The sequence below is a fragment of the Nerophis lumbriciformis genome, linkage group LG02, assembly GCF_033978685.3.
Source record: "Nerophis lumbriciformis linkage group LG02, RoL_Nlum_v2.1, whole genome shotgun sequence".
Lineage (NCBI taxonomy): Eukaryota > Metazoa > Chordata > Actinopteri > Syngnathiformes > Syngnathidae > Nerophis > Nerophis lumbriciformis.
Window position 1 is genome coordinate 55,266,714 of NC_084549.2, and position 25,410 is coordinate 55,292,123.

Genomic DNA, 25,410 nt, shown 5'->3' on the forward strand with positions numbered 1-25,410 from the left:
AACTTCATAAACTGAACATCAAATCAAGTAGGCTATTCCATTCATTACCATAAACCCAGAGTTTCCCCCATGCCATGATGGTTTGACCCTCACTAAAATGTCTGTCAAAAAGAACTGTGAAAAGAAATGCAACAATGCAATGTTCATTGTTGACAGCTAGATTTTTTTGTGGACATGTTCCATAAATATTGATGTTAAAGATTTATTTTTTTGTGAAGAAATGTTTAGAATTAAGTTCATGAATCCAGATGGATCTCTATTACAATCCCCAAAGAGGGCACTTTAAGTTGATGATTACTTCTATGTGTAGAAATCTTTATTTATAATTGAATCACTTGTTTATTTTTCAACAAATTTTTAGTTATTTGTATATCTTTTTTTCCAAATAGTTCAAGAAAGACCACTACAAATGAGCAATAGTTTGCACTGTTATACAATTTAATAAATCAGAAACTGATGACATAGTGCTGTATTTTACTTCTTTATCTCTTTTTTCAACCAAAAATGCTTTGCTCTGATTAGGGGGTACTTGAATTAAAAAAATGTTCACAGGTAGTACATCACTGAAAAAAAGTTGAGAACCACTGGTTTTATGACTGAAACTGTAATGAACTAGAATGAACAGAGGGGGAGGTAATGTACCACGACTGATGCCAATCGCCGTTATAACAAAAGAAGAAGAAGTCTGTTGTGGTTATGACTCTGGATCAAAATGGCGACGCGCAGTTTCATCTCATCACCTAGTAGGCGCTTGTTTTTTGTGAAGGTGAGACGATTAGCCAGATTCTGACTGTCCGTAAAATTGAATGAACAATTGTGTTTAAAAGATAACTTCGTCACATTTAATTCTGTGGCCAAATGCATGAAAACCGTCCCCAAATAATTTGTAATGGGGATGTACTAATACTTTAGTGTCACAAACATGAGAGCATCTTCACATGATTTCTTGTCGCGTTACGAACTTTCGCTATGACGTAATGTTCGACAACTGACAATAAATGATAACATCGGTTGTCGCAGTTGTGCTGGACATCTCCAGCGGACAAGGTGTCCTCCAGGCGAGTGCGTAGATTATTTTAAATCCACCTTGCTGTCAATTTTCACTAGTGCATTTTCCGAAAGGAAATATAACCGGTTTCATTTTTTTTTTTTTTAAAGAAAAACTTAATTTTATATTTATTTTGTCTCGTTTACAGTGTTATCCTGGGCCAACAGTTACTTGAAATTTCATAAATTGAGTTTAGTTTGCTATGCATGTCAAACATTTGGGTGGAAGTAGGGACAAAAAGTGAATAGTACCAAAAAGTCTCAGAGGGCTGCTTGTAATCATACTTGCCAACCCTCCCGGATTTTCCGGGAGACTCCCGAAATTCAGCACCTCTCCTGAAAACCTCCCGGGACAAATTTTCTCCCGAAATTCAGGCGGAGCTGGAGGCCACGCCCCCTCCAGCTCCATGTGGACCTGAGTGACTTGTTGACAGCCTGTTCTCACGTCTGCTTTCCCACAATATAAACAGCATGCCTGCCCAATCACGTTATAACTGTAGAATGATCTTGGTTTCTTATGTGGGTTTATTGTTAGGCAGTTTCATTAACGTCCTCCCAGCGCGGTAACAACACACAACAACAGCAGTCAAGTTTTTGTCTACCGTAAAGCAGTTTGTCTGCCGTAAACAGCAATGTTGTGACACTTTTAAACAGGACAATACTGCCATCTACTGTACATGCATATGTGACCCACACATAATGTGTCACATTTTTGTGTTGATTTATTTATTTTATTTTGTGGTTTGAATTCGTTTTTGGAGCTGTCATTACACATTTATCAGTATTCACATTGGTCAGTAGGAGGCAGTAGGGTGTTTCTTCCCAAAATGAATGCTATCACCTGCAGACCGGAAGTGTCTTGTCATGATGAGAGCGACCAGTCTGTGAACAATTGAAACGTCCTGTGTGCTTTTTCTTCCTGTATAACAGGTTAGTTTTGGTGAATCAACTCACTGAATAATATCCATGTGATCTTTGTAAGTTTAAGTACACATTCTGATGGTGGAGCCTAACTCTAAAGTGTTTGTGAGTTGTAGTTTGTATTTGTGAATTAATCCAGTGCACAGCTGCAGTAATCAATACAAAATGGCGACGTGAGTACGCAATGTTTATATAGGAACTTCTGATCCTAATTCAGACTCCCAAATTAGAGCTCCCGTTTTCTTATTGATTTTATAATGTATATTTGTATAATGTGTGTGTTCTGAAATAGTGACAGAGAATAGAACAAGGATGGACAATTCAACCCTTAACTCAACAATGAGTAGAGGAGTGTTATGTGTGTGTATATGTGTAAATAAATGAACACTGAAATTCAAGTATTTCTTTTATATATATATATATATATATATATATATATATTGTAGCTGAGATAGGCTCCAGCGCCCCCCGCGACCCCAAAGGGAATAAGCGGTAGAAAATGGATGGATGGATATATATATATATATATATATATATATATATATATATATATATATATATATATATATATAAAATATATATATATATATATATATATATATATATATATATATATTAAAAAAAAAAATATATATATATAGCTAGAATTCACTGAAAGTCAAGTATTTCTTATATATATATATATATATATATATATATATATATATATATATATATATATATCTTGGGCTTCACGGTGGCAGAGGGGTTAGTGCATCTGCCTCACAATACGAAGGTCCTGAGTAGTCTTGGGTTCAATCCCGGGCTCGGGATCTTTCTGTGTGGAGTTTGCATGTTCTCCCCGTGAATGCGTGGGTTCCCTCCGGGTACTCCGGCTTCCTCCCACTTCCAAAGACATGCACCTGGGGATAAGTTGATTGGCAACACTAAATTGGCCCTAGTGTGTGAATGTGAGTGTGAATGTTGTCTGTCTCTGTGTTGGCCCTGCGATGAGGGGGCGACTTGTCCAGGGTGTACCCCGCCTTCCGCCCGATTGTAGCTGAGATAGGCTCCAGCGCCCCCCGCGACCCCAATGGGAATAAGCGGTAGAAAATGGATGGATGGATGGATATATATATATATATCTTAACCACGCCCTCCCACCTCCCGAAATCGGAGGTCTCAAGGTTGGCAAGTATGCTTGTAATATGAATGAAGAATATGTTAATATAAGTGTATAATGACTCCAGCAGCCCCCGCGACCCCGAGAGGGACAACCGGTAGCAAATGGATGGATGGATATTTTGTTACGTACGCTGTAAAAAAACTAAACTTTAGATTTTACTGTAAAAAACTGGCAGCTCCGTCGCCAGAATGTTACTGTAAATGTGCAGTGTTTTTTTTTTTACAGCTTATATTGTAAATAGAATGAAAAAATATTAGAACTGTTTTTCATGGTAAAATTTATGTAACTGAGCTGCCAGGTTTCGTTTTTTTAACCGCAAAATCTACGGTTGTTGTTTTTATAGAGTAATATATAAATGGAAAATGATATCAAATAGTGGTGGGGAAAATAATCGATTTTAGATGCGTCCGAATTCGGACATGGACGATTATAGAATTGATTAGTAAACGTTATTAATCAATAATCAATGTATTTATTGTATATAAAGTAATGCAGACAGTTTTCTAAAATGTAATGTTGTCTTGGGGATAGGTTGATTGGCAACACTAAAAAAAAAAAATGGCCCTAGTGTGTGAATGTGAGTGTGAATGTTGTCTGTCTATCTGTTTTTGGCCATGCGATGAGGTGGCGGCTTGTCCAGGGTGTATCCCGCCTTCCGCCTGAATGCAGCTGAGATAGGCTCCAGCACCCCCCGCGACCCTGAAAGGGACAAGCAGTAGAAAATGGATGGATGGATGGAAGTCAATCTGTGTTGGCCCTGCGATGAGGTCGCGACTTGTCCAGGGTGTACCCCGCCTTCCGCCCGCGTGCAGCTGGGATAGGCTCCAGCATTCCCCACGACCCCATCAGGGGCAAACGATAGAAAATGTATGGATGGATGGCTGACTACATCGAGCCAACTCACATAGAGATCCGACCAGCTCCTTTATTATCGGGCACTTATGGTCCAGTTTTGCACACATTTTCATTAATTTATTAATAAATGTGGGAATAAATCAACTGAAAATTAGCTGTTTCTTATTCCAAATGAATAGTTTTTTTAAAGTTGCAAATTATAAACACTGATTCAGTGAAACTAAAAGCATGTAAAACTGCATCTATATACATAAATTAACGATGCATCAATAATCGATTTTTCATCAAATCGTAGCTCCTGAATCGTAATATCAAAGTTGTTTTTTTTTGGTACAAAACTGTCAGCTCAGTCTTTTGTTATTTTTGCACTATACAATTTGATGGAGAGCTTGTTTTGAAATCGCAATTCAAGTAGAATTTAGTTTTGTTTTTTTAACAAAAAAATAGTTTGCAATGTTTAATAATATAATATTGTATGTATTGTATTTTTTTAATGTCAAAATGGAAAGAACAAAAACATTTTGTAAGGAGAGATAAAGTACTTTATTAACGCATATTATTTCAAAGCTTTCGTGGGCCTCATAAAATGATGTGGCGGGCCCTGAGTTTGACACCTGTGTTGTAGTGTAACATTTGAATCAAGTAATATTGTAGCAAAAATCCCATGACGTTATGCTAAAAGAGATACAATGCAAATGACCAGCTTTTGAATACTGTATTTGCTGTTTCAGTTGGCATGTTACGTTATTCTAAATCATTGTTTTTCAATTTTCAACATCATATAGCACACAGCAACCACTCTGATATGTATTTTGATAAATGTTGTAAAATGTTAACATTTTGATAGATTTTCTACTGAAACAAATAATGCCAGTTGTGTGATATATACATTGGTTTGTTAATGCATGTATTTATTAAAAAATCAGTTTAAAAGGGAACTGCACTATTTTGTCTATCACTCACAATCCCTTTTTCTGCATTTTAAATTGTAAATAAACATTAGCAAAAGTCAGCTAACAATGGAGCGAGTGGGATTTGCTTCATTCTGCCTATAAAGCGCTCTAAAAACATCCCAAAACCTCTAACGTTTTATATACACGCTGTAAGTATATGTAATGTAGTAACAGGCATATACATAATAACATATAACAATATTTATGTATTTTGGTCCTTTAATTAATTAATTAATTTCAGAGATGCATCACATTGTTTACTATTTCCTTCAACATAAACAACTACTAATTATGGCAGACTTCATGAGAACCAACAACGGCTACTTTGGGACGAATGATGATCAATAACTTTATACTGTTGAGCCTGAATGTAAGGAAGATGAGCTACAAGTTTTAAAAGCTTACTGATAAGCAGATCCAGCAAGTAGACAATGGTAGTAGACTTAGCACTATTGCTAAGTGCTAATTAAGAAATACTCACGACCAACATAATAAACAAATCACCTATTGTACAATGTTGGCTCTCACTGGAATGCCGACTGATTAGATGTTTGTATCTCCCCGTTCAGATGAAGAATTAATCTTAGCCCTCACGCAGGTTAAAAAAAAAAAAAAAGCAGAAAGGAGGGCGCAAACAAGCGTCTCTCTGTCTTTCTCGCCATCTCCAGGTCTAAGTTGAAGGTCAAAGTTGACCATGTTCTCGATTTATGGCCAAAACTTTATAATATATAGGTGAGAGACATGATTTATAATCAAGAATTACATTTTACCAACTCAGTGGCGATGCAGCAGCTCACCAGCTCAGTATGTAAATAGGTGCATTAGCTAATTACTTTTTGAAGATCACGCGGCCGCTAAAAGTAGCGCCTCGGTGTTGGCTCACTAATACTTGGTTAATATGTAGGTAACGAAATGTAAATAGAGAATTAATAGCAGTTATAAATGTTTTAAAGGGCTTTATGGGCGCAAATTAGTTTCATTGTTGGCCAACTTGTACTTGTTGTATATTACACATTAAAATGCATAAAAAAGACATATCTGTTCTGGTCTTACATAGAGATTGTGAATGATTGGCAAAATTCCAAAAAGATACATTTCCCTTCAATGTCAACAATTGATTAAATGACCTGCATTGTGTTTTGTAGCATTCTCCTTTCCAGTCTAGACACTGTGCTATTCTTAGAAAGGCTCAGTATTCCACCGTCTCAAGTCCAAATGAAAAGGTAATAAATCTCTCTCTTTAAAAAAAATTCCTGTACAATTTTAATAAATGGAAATGTTTTATTTGATATTAATATTGTTTTGTCCAACAAGTTATATTTTAAGATGCATTTTACATTTATTTCTGAACTATATCAAATATTGCAATATGTCACCATATCGCAAAACTATCGTATTGTAAAGTCCTTGCCAATACCCAGCACATGGCATGTTGCTGGATTTTATTCTCAAAAAGTATTCATTTACATTTGTTTACATTTATAGAAATGTACTGGCTATAATCGCAACATTCTTTAAGAAATGTTGGACAAAGAGTGTGGTACTTAAGGCACAGACAAACAAGAAGTTTAATTTATCCAGTGTTTGTTTTTTCATCCACAGACATTTGACAAGATCCTAATAGCAAACAGAGGAGAGATTGCTTGCAGGGTAGGACTGGTTATAACACTTAGCGTCTTCAGATGTCTAATTTGTTAAGTGCATTGACTTTTGGTAATGACCATGAAAATCTGTCTGTGCTACCACAGGTGATCAAGACATGCAAGAAGATGGGAATTCGGACAGTTGCTGTTCATAGTGATGTTGACTCAACTGCTGTGAGTTATTTCCTTTGTGTTTTAGCTGAATTCACAGGTATTACCGTAAAACTTGTGGCAGTTCTAGCTTCAAGAGGTAGTCCCCTGAAATGTTTTTCACTTCGCAGGTGTGTTTGAAGTTCATCGAGAGAATGTCAAGAGTGTGCAAAACAGTAATCAGGGCAAATGGTGGCTATTTTGAAGAAAGTAGAATATAAAACATGTTTTCAGTTATTTTACCTTTTTTTGTTAAGTACATAACTTCACATGTGTTCATTCATAGTTTTGATGCCTTCAGTGACAATCTACAATATAAATAGTCATGAAAATAAAGAAAGCACATTGAATGAGGAGAAGGTTTGTCCAAACTTTTGGCCTGTACTGTATATCAGGGTTTCACCTAGATTGCCAAAATACCTGTGGCGGTGGGGGCGTGGTCACCATAACGTCATCACATAATTTGCATAATCTGCTATCACGATATGATTTTCTTTAAAAAGGCTTAAAAAAATGTATGCATACACTTAAAAACAAATATGTTATTATCAAATAATATTAACATATGTTTATATCTGTTTTGCCACATTTTCAATTGTTGCTGCTTATTGTGCAATGTACTTTGAGAATTTTTCAAGTGTCTAGATACTTTTAATGACTTTTATTAGAAACGGCTAGCAACACATTTAGCATTTTTTTCTGGCGTTATTATAAAATGTACTTGTATTTAGAAATTTACTCCTGTCCCTCGATGTCCCTGACGAAAGAGGCGAGCTGTAGCGAGCATGACGTCACAGTTACTTCGCATTGCTGCTCTATTTGGACTTTCTCTCCTTAAAAGCCGCCACTGTCCTTCTAATATATGCACATTTTGTAGATAGCTGTCCCCGGGTATATCTGGAATATATTGATGTTACGTCCACATCGCAGACTTGCTGACAACGCTCCAAACAATGGCGTGCGTCTATCTTACATACCTTGCTTCGTCTCAGCTGCTGTGACATAGATTACCGTAATACCTCGTATATCACTCAAAAGAACAGATTCCAACCATTGAAATACTTTCTATGGTTCAAGAATTCATGTAATTTGAAAACAGCACTGCACATCATAATGGTAGGTACAGTTTCAATGTTAAACGTCTAAAAAAAATTATGTGGAAACGTCTGGTGAGCCGGATTGAAAGTCTTAACAGGCAGTATGATGCCCGCGGTCCAAAATATTTTAGCTTTTAGTTTTTCTGTGTCTTTTTCAGTTGTTCAAACTATAGTAGACAGACATTGTGCGCCAGGATGCCAGAACAAACGAGGAGATGGGAAGAGGAGGGCATTTTATCAAAAAAATGGAAAATCCTGTAGACAGGTCAATGGGATAGTTTTATGATCGCGGTGATAGTAACTTTTTACAAGTATCTACCAAATTGGATAATCCAATCAAATTGTAAGACAAACAAACAATGTTTTGCGTTGCTGCCATCTTGAAAAATTGCAGCCACTTTAGTTCCTAAAAGAGAAACTTGTATGGATTCACTACTCAGGGGTGTCATACTTGGTTTTCTTTGGGGCCACCTCTCAGTTATGGCTACCCTCAGAAGACAGTGAATATAAATGTATAGGGATTTGCCTCATGATATTGTTAGACAATTCCCTATGCAATTGATGATTTGATTTTCTTCTACATACACTGCAAACCCCAAAAAATCTGTTGAATTTACGGTACAAAACTGTCAGCTTAGTCGCCAGAATTTTACTGTAAAATGTACTTTGGTTTTTACATCATATTAGTGTAAATTGAAAAAATATTACCACTTTTTTTTTAACGGTAAAATTCTTGAGTGGACAGTTTTTACTGTGACATATACAGTTGTTGTTTGTATAGTGTATTACTAGAAATGTAAAAATGTTACGGCTGTTTTTAATGGTAAAATTCTGGTGACTGAACTGACAGTTTTTACGTTAAAATATACGGTTATTGTTTTTATGATGTTTTACTGCAAATGGAAAAAAAGTTTTAAAAAAAATTGGCCCCTTGCCTTTGAGTTTGATACCTCTGCACTACACTCTGATTAAAATATTTTTAAATCAGATTAAAGTTTACAGTTAATAAACCTCTGAGTAGCAAAAAAAAAGTAATGTGAAAAGGTTGGTTGTTTTGTCTTAGTATGAATTTAACTTAAAACATATTTTGAACATTATTCTAATTCATTGAGAAATGTACATGTTTTAAATTATTATAAAGACAGACACTAGAAAGAATATGGTGTTCAATGTATACTAAGCTGTTATCTGTATTCAGGTTCATGTCAAGATGGCAGATGAGGCAGTGTGTGTTGGCCCCGCCCCCACTAGTCAGAGCTACCTCAACATGGATGCCATCCTGGATGCTGTAAGAGCAACTAAAGCCCAAGCGGTAAGTATTTATTTTTAAGTATAATAAAATGTGTCTCGGAGATAAATACTGAAATATTAACACCCAGGATCATTTTTAAATAACCACCCATTTTTTGACAGAGGTTTACATAGTGCACCACAACCATGTTTATCATGACATTATTTATTTTTCAAGGTTTCCTTTGAATAGTTTTCAAAAATGAGCACAGTATGATGAAGAAATAAAACGGGCAAAAATGGACACAACTACAAGGGTGTGTTATGTGAAGCACACGCAAAAAAACAGAGTTCAAAACAGTATGGGGGAAGTTTCTATGGCAATAACAGTTCATGACAACGGATATGATAGCACTGTGGTCAAGCCTACTCAGCTCATAATGTGTTTTATTTCAAGTAATACGACATCTGATTACTTCTGACAAATATAAAGCTCAGCCTGTAGAAAAGTCTCTTGTATACTGGTACTATATACAGTAGTCCCTTGCCACATGGCTCTTTGAAGTTTGCAGACTTTTTAAAAGCCTGTTTTATTATTTTTTGGCCTAAATTAAGCACACGTATGGAGTACTTACAAGCAGACACGATGTGGAGCGGGGGCGTTACTAGGTTTGAAGAACAGGGGGGGACTTAGCTCCCAGATGATACCTATAATGCGAGCGCACGATCAAAACATCTTTGCACTTGCAAGATCTTTTCACTCGCAACCATTTATATTAAAATTACACAACAAACACTGAATACATCTAAATGGTTAAAAGTGTAAGTGTAAGAAATATTTAGTCATCTTTAGTAAGCATGAGATGGCCCAAACACATAAGAACAGTGTTGTTGCATGAAAAAGCTAGCAGGTAACTGGCAAACAGGGAAACATTGCACAGATGATAGCAGTGTAAACCAACTTGCACAGCACTACACAGTTGACCTGAAAACAGAGGAGGTTCTGGTGGAAATAAACTTTCTTGCCTGGAAAACAGAGGCTGGATGTCCACCCAAAGACATGTTGCATGTGCACAACCTCTTTGATTCAGAATGTTTGCACTTGCAAGATTTTTTTGCTTACAACGTGTTGTTACTGTATTAGAATTACACAGCAACTGAAGAAATTGAAATGGTTTAAAAGCAATATTGTTAGTTTCCTGTTATTACTGTAATGGTAATTTAGACCACAGGTGTCAAATTCAAGGCCCACAGGCCACACCTGGCCAGTAGGGATGGGTGATATGGAAACTTGCCTTTTGCGGTGAAAATGATCAAAGTGAAGATAAAAAACACCCATAGAACTCCACCTTCTTGACTATGAGTCTGTCAGTGCATCCAGTCTTCAGAGCCTCCAAAATACTACTCTAAAATAACACTAAGGCTAATAAACTACCATAAATTAAGTTTAAGCAGCACACCTATACTGCAAAGCTGTAAACAGTGAAAACGTGGACTGCATTTTCAGTATATGTTGTATATATTGTTGCAGGCGTTACAAATTGGATTGGATAATAAGCGCTGTCAAAGGGTCTTCAAATTATTCATATTCATAGTGAATAATGACAGGTGTAGAGACATGAGGCAGAATGGACACATTTTGACTTAAAACAAACGATAAATGTGGACAGATAAACACTGAAGCCCCGCTCCACAAGAGGTACTTCAAAACATAGCTAGCAAGCGGCTGTCGGCAGTGTTTTAGCGACTTCTAAATCAGAAATGTTTGACTCCACAGTGACAAATGAACTACGTTTCTTACAAATATCATCCCTGCAGGACGAGGAATAGCTAAACATGCTTCACTACACACCGTAGGAGGATACAATAGCTAACACCTAACAGCAAGCTGGCGTTCCTAAATGTAAACAAATGTAAACATACATCTACTGTATCCAAACAAAGTACAAGAGCCGTATCTAGTCGATACTGCAATGATCACATTGATATTTCTTATTATCACAAACTCTTTTGTCATTTTCAATTTTTTATAAAGTCTAGAAATATGTCCCTGGACACAGGAGAACTTGAATTATGACCAATGTATGATCCTGTAACTACTTGGTATTGGATTGATATCGAAATGTGTAGTGTCACCTAAAACTATTGTAAAGTATCCAAACAACAAAAGAATAAGTGCCTTTTACATTTTAACATAAGTGTAGATAGAACATGTTTAAAATAGAAATCAAGCAGATATTAACAATAAATGAGCAAGTACCGGTAGATTAATAATGCATTTTCTACCGCTTGTTCCTCATAATTTTGACAAAGAAATAGAATGGGAAATGACACAATATGTTACTGCATATGTCAGCAGCCATATTAGGAGCCTTTCTTTGCTTATTTACTACTAAAATAGTAGTTGTCTAGTATATGTTACTATCTTATTTATTGACACAATTCTTTTTTGATTGCAATACGAAAGATTTTCTGTTAAATTAAAGCCAAAACATTTTTTTGTGGTCCTCTTTATTTTGATAGGTGTCAAAGTATCAACATACATTTTGGTACCGGTACCTGTACCAAAATATTGGTATCGACAACCTTAATGCATGGATAGAATTAAGATAATCTCCCTATGATTTGTTTTTCTTTATCCAGGTTCACCCGGGGTATGGATTTCTCTCTGAAAACAAAGAGTTTGCCAAGAGGCTGGTGAGTGCATTCCTCAATTGTAAAACTAAACATCAACAATAAAATAACCAGTAACAAAACTATACATTTAGTTCTTGATGAATATCTGTATTTAGACCCACTTGAAATTTCAGACTGAATTTTGAAGATGTTTTTCACTTTAGCAACAAAAAGCAATGTTTTAGAAATAGTTACCAAACATTGAACAATGATTACAGTAGATGGACAGTTATTTAGTCTCCGTACAGTAAACTAAATTGAATTGATTAAAGACCTTTATTATTTTCATCAATCAATCAAAGTTTATTTATATAGCCCTTAATCACATGTGTCTCAAAGGGCTGGACAAGCCACAACGATATCCCCGGCTCAGATCCCACATCAGGGCAAGAAAAAACAATGCAATCGGCACAATGAGAAACCTCGGAGGGGGTCGCAGATCGGCGGACCCCCCTCCTTGGCGACCGGTGCAATAGATGTTTCTCAAAACATTGTGGACACATTGTTTGGCTGTTGAATTTTAAGGTTCATACTGTAGTTTTTCCTCTGCAATGCCAAAAAACTGGATATCCATCCATCCATTTTCTACCGCTTGTCCCTCTCTGGGTTGCGGGGGTGATTTTGTACCAAAACCTAGAGCTGAAGATACATTTCTCTTTTTAATACTATTACTGTTGGTTATTAGATTTTCTTGTGGCTAAACAACAGGTCACAGTTTTGTTTGGATTGGCCAAAAATTAAATAGATTTCTTTAATGTAAGTATATATATATTATAACATTTCATTACAAAGCCAATACGGTTTGGTCAAGCCGTACTGGGGCCTGATCTCGTGCTCTGTTAAAAAGTGGCAATAAAGATTGTATGCTTGTTTGTGTGTTTCTAGGCAAACGAGGATGTGACATTTATTGGCCCAGACACTCATGCTATCCAAGCAATGGGGGACAAAATTGAGAGCAAACTGATTGCGAAGGCTGCCAAGGTCAACACTATCCCAGGATTTGATGGCGTGGTCAAGGTATGGCAAAGCACTAACATCGCTAAGTTGGCAACACCGAGCCCTCCTGCTCTTTCTTCTTATTTTCTGGCTGATAAAACAGATTCCAGGAAGTTTGTAAAGGGTTATAATTTTAAGAACATTTTTTGTATATATTAAACCTCCTACTCCCATCTGTCAAATCCCTCTTCTCTTGGGGCCTTTAAAAAAAAAAATTTGCTGCACATTCTCAGAGGCTTCACGTACAAGACTTGTGTAGATTCCCGATTAAAAGACGGCCTATTCTCAAATCAAGAAACATAGTACACACAAAAATATGAAGATGTAATTATACTGTAGAGACGGGATATACAATTTCTGAGGCACATGCTTAATGCGCATCACAGAGATTGCTAGTATTACGACAATTATATATATAAATGTACTCACCAAGAAGCCACCCATAGCACACTGTGCCCGCTTGTAGTCTGTCCCTAATCATGCTGTTACTCAGAATGTATAAATCGTGCATTGAACCAGGCCACATCGCTACAATGTCGGTTCATTACATTTGTGCATAACATATGATCTGCATAATGATCGAATAAGGGTTTCATGTTGACATGCACAAATGCACAGCTTCATTGTAAGGGAATTTGATATACTGGCTGACATGTTGATAAGTGTATTCCAAACAGCTGTCATGGCTCGGCTAGAGAGACTGGCACAGTCCATACCTGTCAACATTGGCATATAGTAAACTTCTAAGGAATGGAGAAAAATAACGGAGAATGGAGAAAAATGCTAGATCCACTCGACTTCCATTGCACCGGTCGCCCAGGGGTCGGGGGTCCCCACATCTGCGGTCCCCTCCAAGGTTTCTCATTGTCCCATTGGGTTGAGTTTTTCTTTGCCCTGATGTGGGATTTGAGCTGAGGATGTCGTTGTGGCTTGTGCAACCCTTTGAAACACTCGTGATTTAGGGCTATATAAGTAAACATTGATTGATTGATTGATTGAAAAATAACGGTTTTAATTTGTATCACAATTCGCTTTTTAATCAATTAAAAAAACTTAAACATGTACTGTATTTTTCGGAGTATAAGTCGCACCTGCCGAAAATGCATTTGGGGAAATTTATTTGATAAAACCCAACACCAAGAATAGACATTTGAATGGCAATTTAAAATAAATAAAGAATAGTAAACAACAGGCTGAATAAGTGTACGTTATATGACGCATAAATAACCAACCGAGAACGTGCCTGGTATGTTAACATAACATATTATGGGACGGCGTGGCGCAGTGGAAGAGTGGCCGTGCGCAACCCGAGGGTCACTGGTTCAATCCCCACCTAGTACCAACCTCGTTGTGTCCTGAGCAAGACACTTCACCCTTGCTCCTGATGGGTACTGGTTAGCGCCTTGCATGGCAGCTCCCTCCATCAGTGTGTGAATGTGTGTGTGAATGGGTAAATGTGGAAGTAGTGTCAAAGCGCTTTGAGTACCTTGAAGGTAGAAAAGCGCTATACAAGTACAACCCATTTATCATTTATATTATGGTAAGAGTCATTCAAATAACTATAACATATAGAACATGCTATACGTTTACCAAACAATCTGTCACTCCTAATCGCTAAATCCGATGAAATCTTATACGTCTAGTCTCTTACGTGAATGAGCTAAATAATATTATTTGATATTTTACGGTAATGTGTTAATAATTTCACACATAAGTCGCTCCTGAATATAAGTCTCACCCACGGCCAAACTATGAAAAAAACTGCGACTTATAGTCCGAAAAATACGGTAATCTGAAACCAAGTCCCTTGTAACACGAGATAGCGCCACAAACCACTAAGCCAGGTGTCCTCAATTAAAATTCAAATAGGTCCAGATCATGGACGTGCGGTCAGGGTTGGCAGGTGAGGTTGAGCCTCACTTATCATGATGGAAAAAAAAATAAAAGAATAATAAAACTATAAAATAAATATTAATGTGTCCATTAAATTCTTAACTAATCTAACTCCAAACTAAAATCGCCCTTTAACATTTTCTTGAGTAAAAATCACTAAATTTGCACACAAACCGATGATGAGGCTTCAGCGTGTGTTGCCGCTTCACCTCCTTACTTACGTGTGTGTGTGTGTGTGTGTGTGTGTGTGTGTGTGTGTGTGTGTGTGTGTGTGTGTGTTTTATTAATGCAAATGGAAGCAAAAAATATTTGATAACCACTTCATCTAAAACTGTTTGGTCCCTTTTATCATATCATGATAACATTTTTATGAAAGTAAATTAGTCCCTTCTTTTTGGTATTTTATTATTTTATTTTATTGTATTTATTTTAATAATGCAAATGGAACCAAAAAGTATTGTTAACCACTTCATCAAAATGTTTTGGTCCCATTTATCATATCATAATATCATGATAACATTTTTATGAACGTGAATTACTCCCTTCTTTTTCTTATTTTCTTATTTTATTTTATTTTATTTATTTTAATAATGCAAATGGAACCAAAAAATATTGATAACCACTTCATCAAAAACTTTTTAGTCCCATTTATCATATCATAATATCCTGATAACATTTTTATGAAAGTGTATTACTCTCTTCTTTTTCTTGTTATTTTCTGTGTGTATGTGCATGCACATACACACAGCCAAGGCCAAAAGTTAAAACCACCGTTAGTTATATTCTGTAAATAACAGTGAAAACACAATTGAAGACATCAACAAATAATTCCTCTGTCTCTGAAAACACAATTTGCATTATTTACAAATTCTTCTAATACTGCTAAAGCAGTCGTGTTTTTTACGGTAATGATTTGCAATTGCTTTGTGAGTCTGATGTGCACATCACTCAGCCTGAGGACTAATTGTTTTCACATTTGTTTATTGGAACAGTGTCATTAAAGGATCAAAAGCATGTAGAAACATGCATATCATGCCAGCCATGAAGTTGGAATGAGGCCCCGCACATTTCCACGTTCATTTCACTCTTTATACATCAGAACTTTGCTGTAAAAGAGTGCGTATGCCACATTTTTGTGCGTATGCAATACACACCCTTAATACATGAAGCTCCAGGTCAATTTGCAAGTTATTGCATTCATTGCAGAGTTATCAATAATATACAAATTTTTTTTAACCAAAACCATTGTCTGTTATAGACTGTCGAGGAAGCTGTGAAAATAGCACAGAATGTTGGTAAGTAGCCAGCTGTCTGCAGTTCATTTGTGTCTTTTCAAACCCACTTCACTATCAAGAGCTGGTATAACAGTAAAGAGCACACGTAATAGTATATAAATGCCTCAAAAGTTTTTACATTCAATTATTTCAATTACATTTCAATTACTGTGGTACCTCAGTTTTTATTAGCAGAGTTGTGGACTTGAGTCACAACTTTGAATACTTTGGCCTCCTCTTAACTATATCATCAGACAATTGCAACTCTCCTTGGACTTTGACATCACTGAATCAGGACTTGACGCGGACTTAAGCATTACAATTTCATAAGACTTGAGAGTTTAGGTGAGGATTGTCCGCAAATGTGTCATTGGCTGTATTATTCAGTCGATATAGTTGTGATTATTTTGGCCATTTGACAATTTGGCATTAAAGCATAATCCTCGGGTCATTTGCCAGCAGCCACCAATCAGTGTCAAAGATAGCATGCAACAATAATGTGCCAGTAATTCTTGACGTCTTTGAGTACTCTCTCTCTTAAGAAAGTCCTTTGCTACCTCATTTGACTTTATCGTATACGCGTGGTTGAAAACAGGCGAGAAATTGACTACACGACGAGCTGTCCAAACTTAGGGCCCCATAAAAATTACAACACAGAACAAAGGTAAGCGAAACACACACTAACTAATTATATACTGCGGGGGAATAAGAAACAATAAATAACAATAAACACATCACAAAAGAAAACTTTATACTGTACAAATTGCTACGCAAAATACAATGGGAAACTGGAATTCCCCTGATACGTTGGTGCAGGCGCAGGAAGCTGTATTTTCATTTGCACTTTAATTTTATTGAAATTTTATTTAAAAAACATATTCATTATTAACTCAGTTTATTTATTTTAGTGCAGCATAAGTGTATGTGTTGGCCCTGCAATGAGGTGTCATTGCAGGACCAACATTCGGACAAGTGTCCAGGGTGTACGCCGCCTTCCACCCGAATGCAGCTGGCATAGGCTCCAGCACCCCCCGAACTCGCACTCGCCGAAATGCAACCTTACCCAAGCAAAAACAATGCATGATTTACCTTTGGGAGTCTTTGATACCAATTTCCTTGACCCAGCCACACACGAAGAAGTTGTAGGCCTCCATGCTTTTCCAAGTTGTCGTCTGTTTTGTCGTGTAGAATGGCGTCTGGAGCACCAAATAGTTCGACATGTATGGGAACGCGACCGACGTTTAATCCTTGAAATCACTCAACAAATCTTATTTTGATAATGTATAGGGATATATTCTATTGTATCATTTGCATTTTTTGCTCATATCTGCTTTTTGTGGTAAGAACTAGCCCCCTTGCGTACTCAGACTGTGTTTGCTGCACATTAGCGATGTTGGTTTGGTGGCCCACCACTTCGTTCACTTTTGTTCATAAGTCTCGTGTCCGAATAGAACCTACAGTTTTCCATTACATAAAATAATTTCAGCTAATGATCTGGGAATCTGCAATTGTTTAAAATGTTGCCAAAAATGTTTCCCAACTCCAGTTTTGCTTTGAATATATTAACTGAGTTCCATGGACCTCATCAGTGTGCTGAGTATTTCAAAATAATTATTTTATGCTACCACAGAGAAGCTATCAGCTGCAGTGGGAAGTTAATAGCTTTGTTTAACTCAGACATTCTAAAACTCTCAACACCACTTATTAAAATGTTTGTGTAAATGGATAAATATTTTAGGGCCCATATGTATAATTTTTAGCCAGTACATATTTAATAAAATACAACTTGTGCACCCAATCCTAGTTTTTATTTCAAATACTGTACATTATTTACACAATCCCCTGGGCCCCTCCAGGATTAATACGGTGTTCATGCTAATGAACTTACTAGCTTACTAGCAGAATTTTTTAGATCTGGGAACACAATCATTTTCATTGCAATACAGTGTGGTGTGTTCTATAAGTTTACTTGTTTGTGACAAAATATCCAGATTTTCAATATTAATACATTTATCAAAGCCATGAAATATTTCTGTGCTCAGATAGTGAATAATTCTGGATGTTTGACAAAATACATTCTTTACTTTAAAATGTGTTGCTGGTGTTTTTTTTCTCTCTGGTAGGCTACCCAGTAATGATAAAAGCATCTGCGGGCGGTGGAGGAAAAGGAATGAGAATTTCATGGAATGATGAGGAAACAAGGTATGTCTATCATGTTTCTTATGAACTTTTTTTTTTCATAATTATTTTACAATGTTTGGACCAGCACACGTATCAGTCATTATCAAATGTATACAGTACTTTATTTATTTTTAAACCGTTCTGTTTGGTCATGCATACAAATAATCTGTATGCCTGCTGCACTGCAGCAAGTGAGACCTTAATTATTGCTGTTGATTAATTTGTATTTTATTTTGAATGCCACTGGACAGTAAGTTTAAGGGGTGTAGACAGGACAATATATACGCAAATACAAACATATGGTGTAGACATTGACAGAAGAAAATAAGGAAAATAATTATGACAAAAGAAGGCAGGAACAATATCAGATGCTGAAATCTGGTTGGACGACCTCAGAATACAATAAGAGGGGGAAAACCATTTCCCATAAAGTTTTACTTAGAATGAGAAAAAACTGACCCAATTGTTACTAACCAATGGCTTACCTTCCTTTTTAACCTAAAAATGTTCATAAAATAATAAGATAATATTTAAAACCATTACTCACGACCGACAAGGGCTGGTCATAGGGACGGGTCTTATGACCTAAAATCCATATTGCGATATATACTCACAAACTAAACTTACAAATGCAGATTTTGCGCTTCTGCGTTCGCCCTTGTTCACAAACATATTATAATAGAAGTGTGGCAGATGTATCGTGAATCTGCTTCACAACACACCTGCTTTGCCAGAGAATAAGACGCAGCATAAGAGATCTGTGGTGCAAAGTTTTGCGACGTGGACGGTATTTTTAGTGAAGAGAGGTATGCATTAAAAATTAAGGAGATCTATCAAATACAAGCGAGCATGAAAGGCAAAGTATTTGTATTCGTCATATTTGTCTTTAAATACATTTATGATGTTTATTTAGCCTTTTTATTAGCCTATTTAACATTATGATGTCAACAACCACCAACCATTTGTTGTATTTCGTAGTTTTGAAATTGAAAAAATTAATTCGTAATCGAAAATTAAGTTAACAGAGAAAAAAATAGAGATTTTTGGCCAAAATTGCGCAGCCCTGAGTGGGGTACATTTTTCCATAAGAAACAATGTAAACATGAGTACCGGTAATAGGTTTTCAGCCTTGACAAAAGTCCTTATCTTAGTAAATGTTTGTACACTTTGAACACAATATAAAGCGCCATACAGCACTATATATCAAACATAATAAGGGGGTGATGAATCAACTATCTTTTGTTAAATAAGTCAAAAAACAACTACCGTAGCTGAATTGTCCTTTCTAGAAGCCGCCCTGCCGAATCACACACACACACACACACACACACACACACACACACACACACACACACACACTTGCTTGCTTGCTTGCGGCTGTCCATCGATTATGATGATGACGTTGCTCCAGTAATGGGTTATTGAGGGGGGTTTCGTATATGCCATTGCATGTGGCTGTGCAGGCCAATGCGCGACCCGCATGGTTTGCCACATGTGGGGCAGATGTAGTCCACGCTTGAGAGGGGGGCCCCTGCAGCGCGCTGATGTCGCTGTAAACGTTGTTGTTTTCTCCTCTCAGTGGTCTGCTCCTGGAGATGAGCAATGCCGGCGTGACTGCAGTTGCGCCAGGTGTGGCGATCAGCAGCCAAGACTTCCAGTGCGGAAGGCTGGATAGCACAGCGCTTCAGGAGGGTTTTTATGTGGTCCTTGTAGCGTTTCCGCTGACCCCCAGGAGACCTACAGCCTTCCTGGAGTTGGCCGTAGAGGATCTGTCGGGGGAGCCTCTGGGTGGGCATGCGGATTACATGCCCCACCCAGCGCAGATGTCTTTGCGCAAGGAACACTTGGATGCTGGGTGTTTGGGTCCGGTCATAAATATCCACATGTGGGACTCTGTCCTCCCAGGTCAGACCCAGGATCCGTTGCAGGCAGCGGATGTGGTAGCTCTCCAGGATTCTGACGTGCCTTTGGTAAGGGGTCCAGGCTTCCGAGCCGTATAGCAGTGTGGACAGACAAACTGCTTTGTAAACAGCTGCTTTGGTGGAAACTGTCAGGTTTCTGTTCAGGAAGACCCTGGTTTTGAGCCTACCGAAGGCAGCAGACGCTAACCCAACACGAACCTGGATGTCATTATCGATGTTACAGGTGGGGGACAGGACGCTTCCGAGGTAGGTGAAATGTGGAACGATGGTGAGCTGCTGGCCATCAATGTTGAAGACAGGCACTTCTGACTGGTGGGTAGAGTGTTGCGCAATGATCTGAGTTTTTGAAATGTTGACCTTGAGTCCTAGGGCGCTGTATGTGGATGAGACCACGTTAAGTGCACGTTGTAGAGATTCTGGCGTGTGGGCAAGGAGAGCACAATCGTCAGCATACTGAAGTTCTAGGATCTGTTGTTTTGTAATTTTAGTGAAGGCCTGGAGGCGCCGGATGTTGAAGAGACTGCCGTCCAGCCGGAACTGTATGTGGATGCCATCTGTGTTTCCCAGAGCTTTGTGTGAGAGGAGGGTGACTGCTGAGAGAAAGAGGTTGAATATGACAGGGGCTAGGACACATCCCTGCCTAACCCCGACTTTCACATTAAAAGAGGGGGATTGCTGGCCTCCAATGCGGACACAGGCTCGCATTCCATCGTGTAGTTGTCTCAGGATGTTGAGGAACTTTGGCGGAATCCCCAGCCTTCCCAGTAAGTCCCAGAGGAGATTCCGGTTCACAGTGTCAAATGCCTTGGACAGGTCGATGAAGGCGATGTACAGATCCTGGTGGTGTTCCCGGCACTTTTCTTGTACCTGCCTGGCTACAAAGATCATGTCAGTAGTACTGCGATCTCTTCTGAATCCACACTGTGATTCAGGCAGGATGTTCTCAGAGATGTGAGTAACTAAACGATAGAGCATGACCCGGGCAAGAACTTTCCCAGCAACCGAGAGCAGGGAAATTCCTCTGCTGTTTCCACAGTCGGCTTTGTCACCTTTCCTCTTAAAGATGGTTATTATAGCAGCATCCTTCCATTCCTGGGGGATGGCTTCAGAGGATCAGATGGAGTCGATCAATTGGTGAAGCCGGCGGGTGAGGAGATAGCCACCAAACTTCAGCACCTCAGCTGGGATACCGTCAGGGCCTGGGCTTTTGTTGTTTTTTAGGCCCTTGATGGCTTTTAGGACCTCAGCAAAGGTAGGCGGGGAGTCCAGGGGGAATGGTCGGGAAATTGGTGAAAATGTCCTGGTCAGAGGGATTTTCGGAGTTAAGGAGAGTGTTGAAATGTTCAGCCCATCTATTTAGGATCTGGGGTGTGTCCTTATAGAGGGTGACTCCGTCTGCTGATCTGACTGGGGTAATGTTTTTTCTCTGTGGACCATATATGGATTTGACGGCATCATAAAATCCATGGGAATTGTTTGTGTCAGCATAAAGTTGGATCTCGCTGGCTTTCTTGATCCACCAGTCATTTTCCATGGCTCTGAGGGTACGCTGGACTTCGGCTCTTATGGAGGAGAGTCGAGTCTTTAGTGTGATGGATTGTGGGTTGGCCAGGTAAGCAGCATGGGCTTTGTGTTTTGCCTTGAGAAGTTTATGGATATCCGGTGCACTGTTGTCAAACCAGTCCTGATGTTTACGCCTGGTGTACCCAAGGGACTCCTCTGCTGCCTGATGGATGGCAGTCCTTAGGGAGTTCCAGCAGGTGTTGATGTCAGGGTCCAGGTGGGTATCAGGGATTGCAGACAAATGTTCTGCAAGCTGTGCTCTGAGCTGTTCTACAGAGTGCTTGGATTTGAGTGCTTCACAGTTGAGTCTCTTGTTTGGTGGTGTTTTCTTCAGTTGGGGGCGGACTTCCATTTGAAATTTGGCTCTGATCATCCGATGGTCAGTCCAGCAGTCCGCTCCACGCATCGCTCTGGAGATTAGGACCTCCTTCCTGTCTCTACGACGGGTGATAATATAGTCGAGGAGGTGCCAATGTTTGGAGCGAGGATGTTGCCAGGAGGTCTTGAATTTATCCTTCAGCTGGAACAGGGTATTGGTGATGATCAACTGATGTTCAGAGCAGAGTGTAAGGAGGCGAAGCCCATTATCATTAAGCCTACCAACCCCGTGCTGACCAAGTGTTCCGGCCCAGAGCCCACTGTCAGAGCCCACCCTCGCGTTAAAATCCCCGAGGAGTATGAGCTTGTCGGTGGGAGGCGTTCCCTCAATGGCAGAGTTTAGTGAGGCATAGAATGAGTCTTTGCTCTCGAGGTCTGCATCCAGAGTTGGGGCGTAGGCGCTGATAAGGGTGACATGGCGATTTTTGGTGAGTGGTACACGCCACGTCATGAGCCTTTCGCTTATACCCACTGGAGACTCTGGGATCTTGTGAAGCAGGCTTGTCCTGGCGGCAAAACCCACTCCATGTAGACGACGGGAGCCTTCTGGATGACCCTTCCAGAAGAAGGTGTAGCCTTCTCCCGCCTCCGTGATTGAGTCTTCCCCATGTAAGCGGGTTTCGCTCAGGGCGGCTATGTCAATGCCGTATCGGTTTAGTTCATGCGCAACGAGTGCTGTTCTTCGCTGTGGGCGGCAGGAGAGATCACGCACATCCAACAGTGTGCGGACGTTCCATGACGCTATTGTGAAGGGAATTTTGTTTCTCTTGTACATTTGTTTTCGACCGCATAAAGGGATGGCCCGGCAGCTGCGGTAGACTGCCCGGGCGATGAGGAACAGACCATTTTTAGGCCACCTTTTCTAGGCCCTTCCCATTTCAGGGTGAGCAGAGCGGTGCTGCTCAGTCACGTACGAAGCTGCCGGGGAGGCATGCTGTTCCATCCCATGCCACAGCGACCTTCACTCGCACGCCGCCTACGTGCAGGGTTGGGCTAGGTACTGCCAGTCACATCCTTGACCTGTACCAGCCACCCTTCCCCATCGCCGCAGGACTTGAGGGCGGGGAGGTTGGGGGTTAGGGGTAGTGCTGAGGAGGAGCAAAACACCTGCGCAGTGAACTGATTTAAGTGGTGGTAGAAGTGCGCAGTCTCTACCCGCACTGTTTTGTCTTGGCCCCATGTGGCGTCCTCCAGTGGCATGAAAAGCTCATGACGACCTTCTGCCGCATGGGGTTGCAGAGGACTGCCAGAGCACCGGTCTGTTGGTGACTGCCTAATGCGGGTCCTCGCCACAGATTTTTCGTTAGGGGTTTTCTCCCGTAGCCTATAACCAAGTGGTTAGCCAGTAGGCACTGGTCAATGAGGCAGAGACTTTTGAGGCAGTCTCTGCAAGCTATTTAACCCATAGCTGGGACCCTGACAGGTACTACCACCCCGGGTCAGAGTGGACCTGGGAGCAATGATGACTGAGGGGTAACGCCACCTTCCCCAAAACTCCAGAACTCCCGAACTGAAACCTCATCACCGGATGCAGTTTTGAGTCATACCCAGGACAAAATTGCGCAGCCCTGAGTGGGGTACATTTTTCCATAAGAAACAATGTAAACATGAGTACCGGTAATAGGTTTTCAGCCTTGACAAAAGTCCTTATCTTAGTAAATGTTTGTACACTTTGAACACAATATAAAGCGCCATACAGCACTATATATCAAACATAATAAGGGGGTGATGAATCAACTATCTTTTGTTAAATAAGTCAAAAAACAACTACCGTAGCTGAATTGTCCTTTCTAGAAGCCGCCCTGCCGAATCACACACACACACACACACACACACACACACACACACACACACACACACACACACACACACACACACACTCTGTCAAACTCCTTAATTTAAACAGCCAGGTTGCTACGATAATTAAGAATAAAAAATATTCACTTTACCTTGTCGGTTAATTTTCTTTGCCTTCAGCCGAAGGGAGGGGAGGAAGGCAGCATTGATAAAGCTGTGGACACTACCTCGAATGTTTCAAACCACACATTGCGTGTCCATTGCTTTCTTTGCTCTTATATAAAGCTAACAAACCTAGAACAATGTTGTAAAAAAACCTGAAAAAAAACACTTAAAAAACGTACAAATTAGCACAGTAGCTAACAGCCGCACTGTGCTGACTGAATGAGAAGTGAGCATGGAGATTGATCTGCTCGCCCACAATAGATATGCTGCCAGGCACAAAATGGCTGCACTGCAGGCACACAATGGGCGGATGAAACGTTCGTACATCGAGGCAAGGTTTGTACACCAAAGCGTGTTTTTATTTGGTCTCTGTTTCCTAAATAGAAATGTTTGTACAATGAAGGATTTGTAAATCAAGGTTCCATTGCACATGTAATTTGTTTGCAGACAATACTTCTTTATGACAGTGTGACAAATTTAGAAAAGTTTAGTGATGTGGTTTAAAAATACATCAAAAACTGCCTGACACATATAAAATATTCCTGAACCATGAACTTCATAATGTTTAGTAATCACATTTTATGTCTGTTTATTACAGAGATGGCTTCCGATTCTCATCTCTGGAAGCAGCGTCAAGCTTTGGAGACGATAGGCTTCTTATTGAAAAATACATAGATAACCCGAGACACATAGAAATTCAGGTGCAGTAAGTGTTTGGTCTGATGTTGCTTTATAGTGATCTTGAACATTTTAGTATGCTGCAAGGATAGACTCCGACTGACTAATAATGTTTTTTTTACTGACCTATTTGAATGCTCATTTGACATGTATTATTTCAGTGATAAATTAAGTGTGCTTCTTCTCATAGGTGCTGGCTGATAAGCATGGTAATGCTCTTTGGTTAAATGAAAGAGAGTGCTCTATTCAGAGGAGGAACCAGAAGGTGGTGGAAGAAGCACCCAGGTTTGAACGAATGCAACTGTTTGTATATATTTTAAAATGTCAAATTTTAATCTTGAAAGATTGCCGTGACACAAGATGTTGTCACACCCCTAAAACAGACTATCCTTGCATTGAAGTCAAACCTAAATATTGTTACTGTATTTGAAAAAGGTCAAATAATACATGCGCAAATACAAACAGATATAGTAGAAATTAACAGAGTACAAGAAAACACATTCTTGGGAGTTCTAATAAATGATTGAATGACCTGGAAATCACACTTTAGGAATATCTCAATATTGAATAAGGCAAAACACAATGGACCAAAAATCACCTCATACTCTTTCCTGTTCTCTAATGTTGCCATATTTAAGGTATTGTACATAGATATGGAAAATAACTACAAAATTTAGCCAGGGGCAGTCTGATGTCATTGTCCGATACTTATTACAGGACAGGGTGAGATCAGACAAGCTCTGCTTCTTCCTATTCCTTTTGAACATGTTGAACTATTTAAGTGCAAATTGTGATTATTGTGCTTGTAATGTTTTTAACATGATCC

The 25,410-nt window shown here is 39.1% G+C and overlaps 1 protein-coding gene across 1 annotated transcript in view; it reads left to right on the forward strand.

Moving 5' to 3' along the window:
* The first annotated feature begins 642 nt into the window (after positions 1-642).
* Positions 643-25,410, forward strand: part of pcca (propionyl-CoA carboxylase subunit alpha) — a 41,932-nt gene continuing 17,164 nt past the window's right edge. The window contains exons 1-11 of the mRNA XM_061964916.1: positions 643-766; positions 6,087-6,164; positions 6,544-6,591; positions 6,690-6,758; positions 9,030-9,143; positions 11,705-11,758; positions 12,623-12,754; positions 15,885-15,921; positions 18,024-18,102; positions 24,505-24,607; positions 24,775-24,869. Of these exons, the coding sequence (XP_061820900.1) occupies positions 713-766; positions 6,087-6,164; positions 6,544-6,591; positions 6,690-6,758; positions 9,030-9,143; positions 11,705-11,758; positions 12,623-12,754; positions 15,885-15,921; positions 18,024-18,102; positions 24,505-24,607; positions 24,775-24,869 (863 nt within the window). The 5' untranslated portion in view covers positions 643-712. The remainder of the gene's footprint in view (positions 767-6,086; positions 6,165-6,543; positions 6,592-6,689; positions 6,759-9,029; positions 9,144-11,704; positions 11,759-12,622; positions 12,755-15,884; positions 15,922-18,023; positions 18,103-24,504; positions 24,608-24,774; positions 24,870-25,410) is intronic.